Source organism: Silene latifolia, chromosome 5, assembly GCF_048544455.1.
Source record: "Silene latifolia isolate original U9 population chromosome 5, ASM4854445v1, whole genome shotgun sequence".
In the NCBI taxonomy this organism is placed as follows: Eukaryota; Viridiplantae; Streptophyta; class Magnoliopsida; order Caryophyllales; family Caryophyllaceae; genus Silene; species Silene latifolia.
This window is the reverse complement of record NC_133530.1, coordinates 40,594,564-40,607,225: the sequence shown is the minus strand read 5'-3', so window position 1 is coordinate 40,607,225 and position 12,662 is coordinate 40,594,564. Positions and strand designations below refer to the sequence as shown.

The following is a 12,662-nucleotide window of genomic DNA, read 5'->3' as shown; positions in this document are numbered from 1 at the left end:
GGTTATCCCTCCTGCAGTTGATGTGTCAAAGCCCCCTGCAACAACCAAGGACACAGTTATTACGGTGAACTCAGAAAGTTCTCTGGACAGAACACCTGAATCAAGTCCTAGGCATATAAGTTGTGGATCAATGTCCCATGTCAAGGTTACTAAACATGGTAATCCTAATGTGACTAGGGTCCTGCATACCTCCCCATCCTACATGAAAGTTCTGAGTGGTTCCAAATCTCCTAAGGCAGGCATTGGCATTGTGAGTGGTAGTGACAGACCATCAACAAAGTCACGATGCAAATAGGGTTTTGGAATGTGAGAGGGAAGAACAAGGAGGAGAAACAGAAAGTGGTAAATAGTTTTTTGCATAACAATAATGTGGGCCTCTGTGGCTTACTAGAAACCAAAATAAAGTCGAGTAGTTTGAATAAAGCCTTGAATTCTATTTTCAAGGATTGGTGTGTTTCAACCAATAATGCACATCATCAAGGGGGGAGAGTGTGGGTGCTCTGGAAACCACATCTTTTTTATGTCAATTTTTTAGAATATGATGCCCAATATATTCACATGCAAGTATATGACAAGAATTCTCAGATGCAATTTTTTTATACATTTGTCTATGCTTTCAATGCTATGGCGGACAGAGAAACATTATGGATCAATCTGAAACGAATACATATTCAGCAACAAGGTCCATGGGCCATAGGAGGAGATTTTAACTGTGTCTTGCAGTCTAATGAGAGACTAGGGGGCAATTTCAATCTGGCAGAAGCAGAACCTTTTCAACAATGTTTGGATGATTGTAATGTGATGGATATACAAGCTTCAGGTGCGTTTTATACGTGGAACAATAAACAACATCTTGAGACTAGGGTGTATAGTAGGTTAGATAGATTTCTTTTTAATCATGAATGGGTGACACAGTGGCTTGATCTTTTTGCTAATTTTTTACCTGAAGGCCATTTTGACCATACACCTTGTCTAGTGAGGTCTGCTAATACTCCTACCCCAGCCAAAAAACCATTTAAATATTTTAATATGTGGAGTACAGCTCCAGGCTTCCAAGATTTAGTGCAAAATATTTGGAGTCAGAATGTATATGGCACAAGTATGTTCACAGTTGCCAAAAAATTGAAGGCTTTAAAAATTAAGCTTAAGAAGTTGAACAAAAATAATTTCTCTGATATTGAGGACAAGGCAGACCTAGCTATGATAAAGTTGGTCCACATTCAGAGATTGCTTACCCAAAACCCAGGTGATAAAGACTTAATCAAGCAGGAGATTGAAATCAGTCAACAAGCCAGGGAGCTTCAAGAGTCTAAGCTGGCCTTTCTCAAACAAAAAGCAAAAGCTCACTGGGTAGCTAAAGGGGACATGAACTCAACATATTTTCATGGCATTATCAAGGCAAGGAGGAATAAAAATTTCATCCATCACATTACAGATCATGAAAATAAACTTCATACTGACAGAGAGGAGATACAAGGGGGTTTTCTGAAGTATTATAAAATGTTGCTAGGCTCTCACAGTCCCACTGACAGGGTGGATAAAACTATTGTTAGGAAGGGGGAAGTCTGTAGTAATGTTCATATTCAATGTCTCTTGTCTCCTGTCACTCCAGAAGAAATCAAAGCAGTAATGTTCAATATACCCAATGATAAGGCTCCTGGTCCAGACGGCTATACAAGCAAATTCTTCAAAGATACTTGGGGGATCACAGGGGAAGGGATAACCCAAGCTGTGATGGATTTTTTTCATTCAAGATGCATGCTCAAACAGGTGAATACTACTCTCATTACTCTGATCCCTAAAGTTGATAGACCTACTAGTGTGCTTCAAATCAGGCCTATTGCTTGTTGCAACGTTATTTATAAGTGCATATCCAAACTACTATGCAATAGACTGGCCAATGTACTCCCTGACTTAATTTCCCTTAATCAGGGAGGATTTATTAAAGGAAGGAGTATTATGGAGAACATACTGATTTGCCAAGATATTATTAAGCTTTGTGAGAGAAGAGCAGTTTCTCCTAGATGTCTGATTAAGATGGATTTACAGAAAGCATATGACACTGTTGAATGGGGTTTTTTTGCATCAAATGCTTAAAGCTCTAAGGTTCCCTTCTCAATTTAGACATTAGGTGATGCAATGTGTGACCACAACAACTTACTCTCTCAATCTTAATGGAGATATTTTTGGATATTTTCAAGGTCAAAGGGGTCCGAGACAAGGGGATCCACTGTCACCATTGTTATTCACAATCTGCATGGAATATTTGTCTAGACTGATGGCTTATATAACAAATACTCATGAGTTCAAATTTCACCCTTTATGTAAGCCTCTGAAACTTACTCACATGATGTTTGCAGATGATCTTTTGCTCTTTAGTAAGGGAGACTCCTATTCCATGATGACAGTCCTAAGAACCTTTGCTACCTTTTCTAAGGCTTCTGGCTTGAATTTAAGCAAAGGGAAATCGAATGCTTACTTTAATGGTGTCCCTGACAGTTTGAAGGCAGAAATTATGCAGGTTTCAGGCTTGGTGGAGGGAACTTTACCATTTAGGTACCTTGGGGTGCCTATAAAAACTACAAGACTGACTGCCCATGATTGCAAGCCTCACATTGATAAGGGGTTTGGGGACTAGAAAGTTGTCATATGCAGGAAGGTTAACTCTCATACAATCCGTCCTTAAAACTCTTCACAACTATTGGGCATCAATTTTTATACTCCCTAATGGAGTCATTGCTAGAATTGAAAGTATTTGCAGGAACTTCTTATGGGATGGGGGTGTTGAATTCAGGAGATCTCCCATAGTCTCATGGGACAAAGTTTGCAAACCAAAACAGGAAGGGGGCTTAGGGCTGAAGAATGACATTAAATGGAATAAAGCTGCAGTTGGAAAGCTAGTATGGTGGTTAGCTACAAAGCCTGATCACCTCTGAGTGAGATTGGTTAATCATACATATCTAAGAGGTCAGAATTGGCAGTCATATTCTCCTACTACTGCCTCAAGCTGGTGTTGAAGGAAAATATGTCAAACGAAAGAGATTTTCTCTGTAGCTTATCAGCAACAAACTTGGTCGACTCAAAATGGCCAGGAATATACTGTAGCAAAAGGATATGAATGGTTGAGGGAGAAGGGGCAAAAAGTTTAATGGTGTGGATACATTTGGAACAAATGGTCCATCCCCAAGCACAGCTTTATTTCATGGATTTATCAACACGGTAACATGAACACTAATGCCAAATTATGTAATTTAGGGATCAAAGAAGACAATACCTGTTATATCTGCGGCAGTGGAGTTGAAGACATGGATCACCTTTTCTTCGACTGCAGATACAATAGAGAATTCATTGCCATTGTAGGGGAGTGGTTGCGCTTGGACATACCTGCTGATGGTCTCTTAGATTGGAGAGTATCCAGGGGAGGAACCAGAGATGATAAGGAGATTATTAATGTTGTGCTCAATGCCTGTATTTATAAGATTTGGCAGCAATGAAATAATTGCAGAATGAATGATTTTGTTTTACGACCGTCTGTCCTTGCAAAGCATCTCACTATGGAATTGAAGTCACGGTTTTTATCTATAAAGGAAGATGGCAAACGGAGAGTTGGAGGATTGATGAGATTTCTGATGGAGTGATGATGAAGATGATGATTGCGATTTAGGGTTCTATTTTTGGGGGTTTCCTGGGTTTGTTGTCTAAACTCAATCAAGATTTGTTGGTTTTCCCTTGTTTTTGTTTCTCCTTATTGGGCTCGATTTTGGGATGGGTCGGTGTGGGAGGATAGTGGCATGTCTTGTATGTGGGTTTCAAGTATTTGATTGCACATTTTGATGTAAATGGTTCCGTTGCTTTATTAATATACGTACATTTTACCGAAAAAAAAAACTAAACTAAAAGTATTTGAGAGTTTTCTAGGGTAATTCTACTGTAGCTACGGAAAATAAAGCGTAATATAAATTAGGGTACGGTTTGGGTATTTATAGTAAAACATAACCGACTTAAGGAAATTTTTTGAAAATTCTGGAAACATGGTTCCTCGATCGAGCCTCTACGAACTCGATCGAGTACACAATATCCTCGATCGAGCTTATGCTCAGTTGATCGAGGCACCACCTATCTTCAGCTCTTTTCTTCGTGTTGTCTTGTTAGCTTCTCTTCCTTCATTCTTATGGATTCCCGTGCCATACTTGGTGTATTCCTTCATGCCTACTCCGCGATGCCCATTTCGTTCCTTTGCTCCTCAAATGCATCATTCCTGCATTAAGCATCAAGTAGCGGAAGTATCGACATTCTAACATAAAAGGCATGTAAATAATATAATTTAGCACGAAACCGTATCAAAAGTAATTAAGGGGAGGCATAAATATGCATATAATTATGACTCATGAAACTCCCCCAAACCATCTCTTTGCATGTCCTCAAGCAAAGCATTACACAATACAATAGGCAATCATACAAATGGCTAATAAACAACTCAGAGCTAATGTTGATGCACATACAAATCCCGAGCTATCCATAACTGTAACAAAGCAATGACCAAAGTGTACCAATAAAACAAATTCAAAGGCACGAGTAATAGAAAACGTAGCTCAAGTCTCATGTCACCATACTATAGACAAATGCAAAATACCTTTCCATCTTGCAAGACAAATTAGTCGAATTTTCGCGGATTAACTCAAGCACTCATAAGTATGCAAGGGTGAGTTATATGTGAAGATAGAAAGAAGTAGAAACACACAATTTATGAAACATGTATGCAATCTAATGTGATAGAGATTTCCCCAACTAGTATGCATCCAATATGTAGACAAAAGTACATGTATCAAGGACAATAAGGGTGGTAAATGGGTTAAAGGGATAGAAATGGTTTGTGCCAAAGCATGTATGGATATGTGGAGCTAAGACGGTAGTCGCAGCGCTAAACCAAAACCAAATCTATGATAATAAATACAAATGAACCCAACTTAGAGAAATGATCTTAACTTTACAACACATGAGAGCGAATGAAGTACTCTCCAAATATGCATTAGACTCTAACGACCATCCTTTTGATTCTTGACAAAACCAAATGAAGCAATCAATTTCTTTTTCTCTTTTCTTTTCAATACTCTTCTTTTTTAGTTTTTTCTTTCTGTTTTTTCTTTTTTTTTTTCTTTTTTTTTCTTTTGATTCATCTTTTTCTTTTTTCAACACAAGGATACAACATAATTTCTAAATAATGATCTTGCTATACCCACATGACAATAAGTCCTAACTCAACCATAATATCAAAATAAACATGATAAACAAGCAACTGCGACTGTCCCGAAAAGGTAGGCAAATTCTTGGATTGTAGCTCATAGGATGTAATTTAAGATTGGTTACAAGGATTCAAACGGGCTAAAAAAGGGATAATGTATGGCTTATTTGAACGGTAAGAACCGTCTATCCACATGTACTTAGTCAAATGAAAGAAATAAAAGCATCAAGAAATCAATCTCACACTTATGCAGTTTGATATTACATATTCCACAAGGAGAAACCACACTCAAGCCTAATTGGCAAATGAGACCAGTTTATTGATGTTTCTGGCCTAGGAAGCTCTATAGACCTCAGATTTACGTAGTTTACCAACATAATTGTGTCAAATCTAATTAGCATAAGGCATGTCAATATGGTTGAGACTCGAGTTATGAGCTTTATTTTCATGAATAACGGGTCAAAACAATGTACATGGACAACTAAATGGGATTCAAATGCAAAAACAATGCAATTTAACATCATTGTTATTCAATTCACCAAGACTCGACCTAAAGCAAAGTAAAAACATGTTTTTGTATTTTATAAATTTTTAAATTTTTATGGATTTTTGATATAAATGCACACAACAATAAGTAAATCACACAACATAATTAAAGACTCCTCCCCCAAACCTAAATGTCACAGTGTCCTCATTGTGACGCCTACAGCATAGCAATCACACAAAAATTTTCAGCAACCTAAAGGACATAACTAATAAGAGGAATGAGAAACAACTAGAGATAATACAATAAAAGTAGATACAAGGGAGGAGAATACCGGGTAAGAGCGTAGGAGTTCCCCCAAACCAGCTGCAAAAATGCGGAAGAAAGATCAATCGCGCAACTCCTATCATCACCAGGCCATGAATTAAACCCAAAAAGTGAAGGTCCTCAATCGAGCCCCTTAACACTCGATCGAGTATTTATCCTGTCGAGCAGATTTCTGCATTAAAACAAATGCACATACAAGGCACAATCAATATAACTTAAAGCATGTAATAGTAAATCAAAAAGTAGCGCATGTGCTATACACAAACATAAGTAGCACCAATAAATAGTCCAAGCAAATAATATAAATAATGAATAAAGTTTTGGCTCATCAAACTCAAAATCAAAATTAAAATAGGAGCAAGTGTGTTCATCGGTTTTCAAGTCATCTTCTTGAGGAGGAAGATAGGGCACTTCATCCATCATAGGATCTTGCTCAAAAACTTGGACGGGCTCATCTCTGAATATCTCTACTTCCCAAGCATCCAACCGGCTTCTATGTCAGCACTCTCATCACAACTGTAAACCATCTCAGGAGGAGGCTCATCTCCATAAATCAACTTCTCTATCTCATCCACTTCCTTGCTACATGGGTATGACGCAGCAGCAGGGGCGTCAGACGGATTCCTGTCTAAACAATAAGCAAAGGAATCATCAATAGAAGGAGCAACAACATAAATCATATAACAAGGAGCCACTGGAGGGGGACGCTTTAAAGCATTATCAAGAACCAATTTAATAGTGTCATCTCCAACTCTTAATGTCAGACAACCATCCCTGACATCTATGAGTGCTCCTGCAGTGTGAATGAATGGTCTACCAGTAATGATGGGTACTTAAGAGTCCTTAGCCATATCCATAACAATAAAGTCAACTGGAATGAAATACTTTCCTACTCTAACTGGCACATCCTCTAAGACACCTAAAGGCTTCTTTAGAGACCTATCGGCCATTTGCAAGGTCATATTAGTGATACGTAGTTGACCCATATTTAACTTTTTGCAAATTGAATACGGCATGACACTAACACTAGCCCCTAAATCGCAAAGGTCTTTATCAGTAGTTATACTACCAATATGACAAGGAATAGAAAAACTCTATGGATCCTTAAGCTTAGGTGGTGAATTAGCTTGTAATGTGGCCGCGCACTCTTGAGTATATGTTACAGTCTCAACTTCATCAAAAGACCGCTTCTTTGACAAAATCTCTCTCAAAAATTTAGCATACGCCGGCACTTGAGTGAACAATTCAGTAAATGACACACTCACTTGAAGATTCTTTGCTACCTCCATGAACCTCCCAAATTGTTGTTCAAGCTTATATTTCTGCGATCTTTGAGGAAAAGATAATTGAATTTTGATTGGCTCGGCTTCTTTTGCTTTAGAAGTACGTTTGGAAGCATAATCGTCAGTTAGAGAGGTGCCTCGATCGAGTCCAGTGGTCACTCGATTGAAGAACCTATTTTCTTCCAATGTCGTAGCTGAAACACGCGAAATTTTGTCAACAGGGGGGTGCCTCGATCGAGCCTGGTTATCACTCGATTGAGCACGTTGGTTCCTCGATCAATCCTAGACTGGCTCGATCGAGTACTCACGTCAGTCTTCTGTTTTTCGTCTTTTTGCTTATCCCGTGTTTGATCTTTGCAAATTTCTTTCTCATCATCGCTCAACTCGAGGTTGCTCAATCCCTTAGGATGCATGTAAGAGACTTCTTTTTAAACAATGAGCACATCCGGACTTTCATAAGTGGTACCGCTCCTAAAAGAAACAACATTAACTTGCTCATGTGCTTGTTTACCTTGAGGAGGAAGACCGGACTGTTTTGAAGGATTTTGAGCCACCATTTAAGCAACTTGAGTATTCAACATCTTGTTATGAGCCATGAGTTTGGAAATATGAGCCGTTTGCTTTTGTTGAATCATTAAACTTTGTTGCAGAAGAGCTTTCATCTCGGCCATGTCATTACTTGGAGCTTGAGGAGGAGGTTGCATCTGTTGAAAACCTCCTTGATTTTGCCTAACAAAATTTCGTTGTGGTTGATTACCATGATTTGAAGGAATAATATAAGCACTTTGTTCTGTATCTTGAGCATAATCATTCTGACTCCTTTCAGGGAAGATGTTAGAATATGGAGTACCTTGCTTGAAAGATTGGAAAGCATGAACTTGTTCAATGGTACTCATACACTTGGCCACAGTGTGACCATCTATCCCACATCTCTCGCATGACACCTCTTGTTGAACCATGTGAACCGTTTCTTGCTTACCCAAAGACTGAGATGTCTTTAATTCGGCTATTTAAGCCGTTAAGGCCTCCAACTATGCCGTAATAGCATTATCTGAACCACTTCCTCTCTTACTACCTCTGGGGTTGCCATACTCAGTTGTGTGAGTAGCTATTTGATCAATCAACTTCCAAGCATTACCGTTATTAGTATTATCTTGGAATCTCCCATTAGCAGCTGAATCAAGCAAAGCTCTGTGATCGTCATACAACCAGTTATAAAACTGGTTGCAAAGAAACCAAATCTGAAAGCCATGATGGGGGATGGATCGAACTAGCCTTTTGAAATGAACCTAGGCTTCATTAAGATTCTCGGTAGGACCTTGCTTAAAACTCATGATCTGGCTTCTTTGAGCATTAGTCTTCTGCGGTGGAAAATACCTCTTGTAGAATGCAAGAGCTAGTGAAGTCCAGTTAGTAATTGCGTCGGTCTCCATATCCAAGTCACGTAGCTACTCTGCTGCATCATCTCTCAGAGAGAAAGGAAAGAGAGTCTGTTTGACTCTATCTTGAGTCACCCCATCTGCCAAAGGAATAGAACAACAATACATAATAAATTTCTCCATATGCTTGGCAGGGTCCTCTCAAGATTTTCCTCCAAAAAGATTTCTCTCTACTGGGCTTATATAAGAAGGCCTGATCTCAAAAGTCCCTTTATCAGTAGTAGGGAGCTTAAAGCCTTTAGGAATAGAATCAACCGTGGGTTCAAAGTAACTGGCTAATGTCGGCATCTGTAGTGTTGTAGGAGTAACTGGTGCAAAAATAAGTGTGTCCCCTTCAAAAGACGAATCTTCTGCGAAAGTAAACCGCTCGTAGTCAAGTGTACTCAAGTCTTCCACCTGACTTACTTCTCTTTGAAATTTTTGTCTCTAGCGAAAAGTCTTCTCTGCCTCAGGATCAAAAGGTACAATCTCCGACCTGTGAGACCTGGTCATACACGAAAACAACAAGAAAATATCAAACTGTCTCAAGGAACTGATGCTCCCTGAGACAAAAAGACAAAAATAAACAAAAACAAACAGAAAAATTATTGCCTCCCCGGCAACGGCACCAAATTTGATAAGGTTATTTTCAGTCGATGGCCTTAATCAAAATAAATCCTATAATACTAGTAAAAAATAGTTAGCGGTAAGTAAGGTATTGTATCCACAGGGAGGCGGTAATAATCAGTTTGCCAATGTCCAAGTTCGTCTTAAAGTAACAATTTTAGGGGGTTTTGATTGTTTGATTTCTAGCAACTAATAACAATGTAAATAAATAAGACAAATTCAATAATATTAAAAGGTCTAGGGATTAGGTTCACTAGGTAGTTATTCGGGGGTGAGATTTAACTTATTGATAGAGCAATTTATATTGTTTAAGGTCATAAGATCGGTCGATTCTAATATGTCCTTTAAATCTAATCTAACATGCAATCGTTATCATTAAATTAGTTCTATTCAGTTGTCGTTGCCTTTACTAGTCTTAACTCGATCAGCGAAAATCCTAGTTTATGCAATACTAATTAATTAACCCTGCAGAAGCTAATCAACTAGATTCAAACCAACAAACTGAACAACAACAAAGAGAAATTTAACTATCAATTCATCAATATAATCCCCCTTCTAACAACCTAGATCCCCATTCACCCTAGATAAGAGAGAATAACAACAATAACGATATAGGAAAGCATAATTAAGAACACAATAAGATGAATAATAATAATTGAGTAAATATTAAAGAAAGATTGATACCGTAATAAAGGAATGATTAGATCCGGAAGTAAGAACAATAAACTAAACTAAAAGTATTTGAGAGTTTTCTAGGGTAATTCTACTGTAGCTACGGAAAATAAAGCGTAAAATAAACTAGGGTACGGTTTGGGTATTTATAGTAAAACATAACCGACTTAAGGAAAATTGCGGAAAATTCTTGAAAGATGGTTCCTCGATCGAGCCTCTACGTACTCGATCGAGTACACAATATCCTCGATCGAGCCTATGCCCAGTTGATCGAGGCACCACCTATCTTCAGCTCTTTTCTTCGTGTTGTCTTCTTAGCTTCTCTTCCTTCATTCTTATGGATTCCCGTGCCATACTTCGTGTATTCCTTCATGCCTACTCAACGATGCCCATTTCGTTCCTTTGCTCCTCAAATGCATCATTCCTGCATTAAACATCAAGTAGCAGAAGTATCGACATTCTAACATAAAAGGCATGTAAATAATATAATTTAGCACGAAACCGTATCAAAAGTAATTAAGGGGAGGCATAAATATGCATATAATTATGACTCATCACTCACCACATTTGAAACAACCTTTGTTCGACATAGATACTTTTGAACCACTAGTTTTATCGCCAACGATTGATCTCTTTTGCCTATTCTTGAAAATAGCATTTTAAAAATGAATAGCAAAAGTTATCATTCCATCCTCAATGTCAATATCTTCATCGCTTGAAGCAGCTTTTAGAACTATCCCTTTGCTTTTACTTGAATCACTTGCACGCTTATTAAGAGTAAGTTCGTGCGCCATAAGTGAGCAAAGAATTTCCTGATAGGAGAGTGAGGATAGATCTTTAGCTTCTTCAATCGCGGTAACCTTAGGTTGCCACTTTTCAGTTAGACTCCTTAAGATTTTCCTGACAATATCCTCGAACTCAAATTTTCTACCAAGATTTTTAAGTTTATTTCTAATATTTGAAAAGCGAGTAGACATGCTACTTATACTTTCATCATCCTCCATAGAGAACAATTCATATTGTTGAATAAACAAGTCTACTCTATGTTTTTTGACAAGAGATGCTCCTCCATAGGCTAGTTCAAGACTATTCCATATTTTCTTAGCTGATGTACATAAAGAAAACCGATCAAATTCAGTTAGACTTATGCCGTTTTGCAAAAGAGTCCTAGCTTTTGAATTTTTCTCAGCTTTCTTGTAGTCTGCCTCAGTGTAGTCATCCTCGTTCTTTTCATGGGCAATGCCTTCACTGGAAAGTACCATAATTTTGTTAGGACCTTTTTGAATAATTTTCCAGCATTCCCAATCATGACCCTTAATGTAATGAGTCATCATATTTTTCCAAAGAACGAAATTTTTTCCATCGAAAACAGGACACTTAAGATATTTGGAATCCATAATAAAAATATATTTTAAAATAAAATAGAATAACAAACTAACATAAATAGAAAGACGCCGGATCAGCCTCTTTTGATGTTAGGCAATCAAGAGCATGAGCATCTGATATCAATTGAAGAGTCTATGGATCCCTAAGAAATACTCAAGAGGGGGGTGAATTGAGTATCTGCCACTTTTTCGACTTTGATCGAATCTGAATTTGTATGATATTTATACTTTGAATTTATCGATTAAATTCAAGTAATATAAATATCAGACAATATTAAAAACAATAAAATAAGCGATAAATAAACTTGCACAACGGATTTTTGAAGTTGTTTAGCTTCACATCCCAAAGCCTACGTCCACTATTCTCGATTAATTATTTTAGTACCTTTCCACGGATTACAAAATAATCAACCCCTTTTACAACTTACTATAGTTATAATAATCCGTATCGCTAAACACTCGACTTCCTCTAGTTATAAAGAAATTAATAAGAGTATCACAAAGATTGTTCACACAATTGAACGAATAAGAGATAAATCTATGACCACTATTATCCAAAACGATACTTAAAAAAAGTCTACTTGAGTAACACAACTTTCCAAAAAATAAAAAAAAAATCTCGCAATTTAAAGTTCTTTAAAACATAAACAAAATTACTGATACGTGCATTTTATATAGTCCTTTTGGCCTCTTTATGCACGCATTTCCATGTCATTTTTATAGTTTTGTATTGCAAAATGCCTCGAATAGGGTACTTTGGTTCGGTTTGCCTTAATTGCAGGAACGGACCCGAAAGTAATGGAATCGTACCCTTTTCAGTCCTTTTAGCATGTATTTATGGAGATGGAAGGTTCTGAGCAGAATTACTATGCCTCGGGAAGCATGAAGGAGTCTCGGAAGCTAACCAATGATGAACACGAGCTGTTTCAGTAGCTGAGTACTCGATCGAAGACTTTTCCTAGTCTCTTTGTTCGATCAAGTAGAATGGGTGGTCACAAGTGCTCGATCGAGTCCATGCTGAGCTCGATAGAAGTATGATGATTTGAAGGTCCTCGATCGAATGTGCTTTCTGTTTGATCGAGGGAATTGGCTGGAGATTTGATCGATCGAGGGGATTGAAGTTCCTCGATCGAGAGGGTTGCTATATCACACGGGATTTTTATTTCGTATAGATTTATTTAATGGTTTAGTTATGTTAATAAATATCTTCCCTATATAAGGGAA

General features: G+C 37.7%; 1 protein-coding gene across 1 annotated transcript; it reads left to right on the top strand.

Moving 5' to 3' along the window:
* The first annotated feature begins 2,278 nt into the window (after positions 1–2,278).
* Positions 2,279–3,494, top strand: LOC141655264 (uncharacterized). Its single transcript, XM_074462351.1, has 2 exons — positions 2,279–2,625; positions 3,332–3,494. The coding sequence occupies exons 1-2, from the start codon at positions 2,279–2,281 to the stop codon at positions 3,492–3,494; spliced, it is 510 nt and encodes a 169-aa protein (XP_074318452.1).
* The last annotated feature ends 9,168 nt before the right edge of the window (positions 3,495–12,662 follow it).

Coding starts and splice junctions, on each gene's coding strand:
- LOC141655264 (XM_074462351.1), top strand. CDS start 2,279: ATGGCTTATATAACAAATACTCATGAGTTCAAATTTCACCCTTTATGT. Junction 2,626..3,331: donor AAGCCTCACATTGATAAGGG/GTTTGGGGACTA, acceptor CTTCGACTGCAG/ATACAATAGAGAATTCATTG.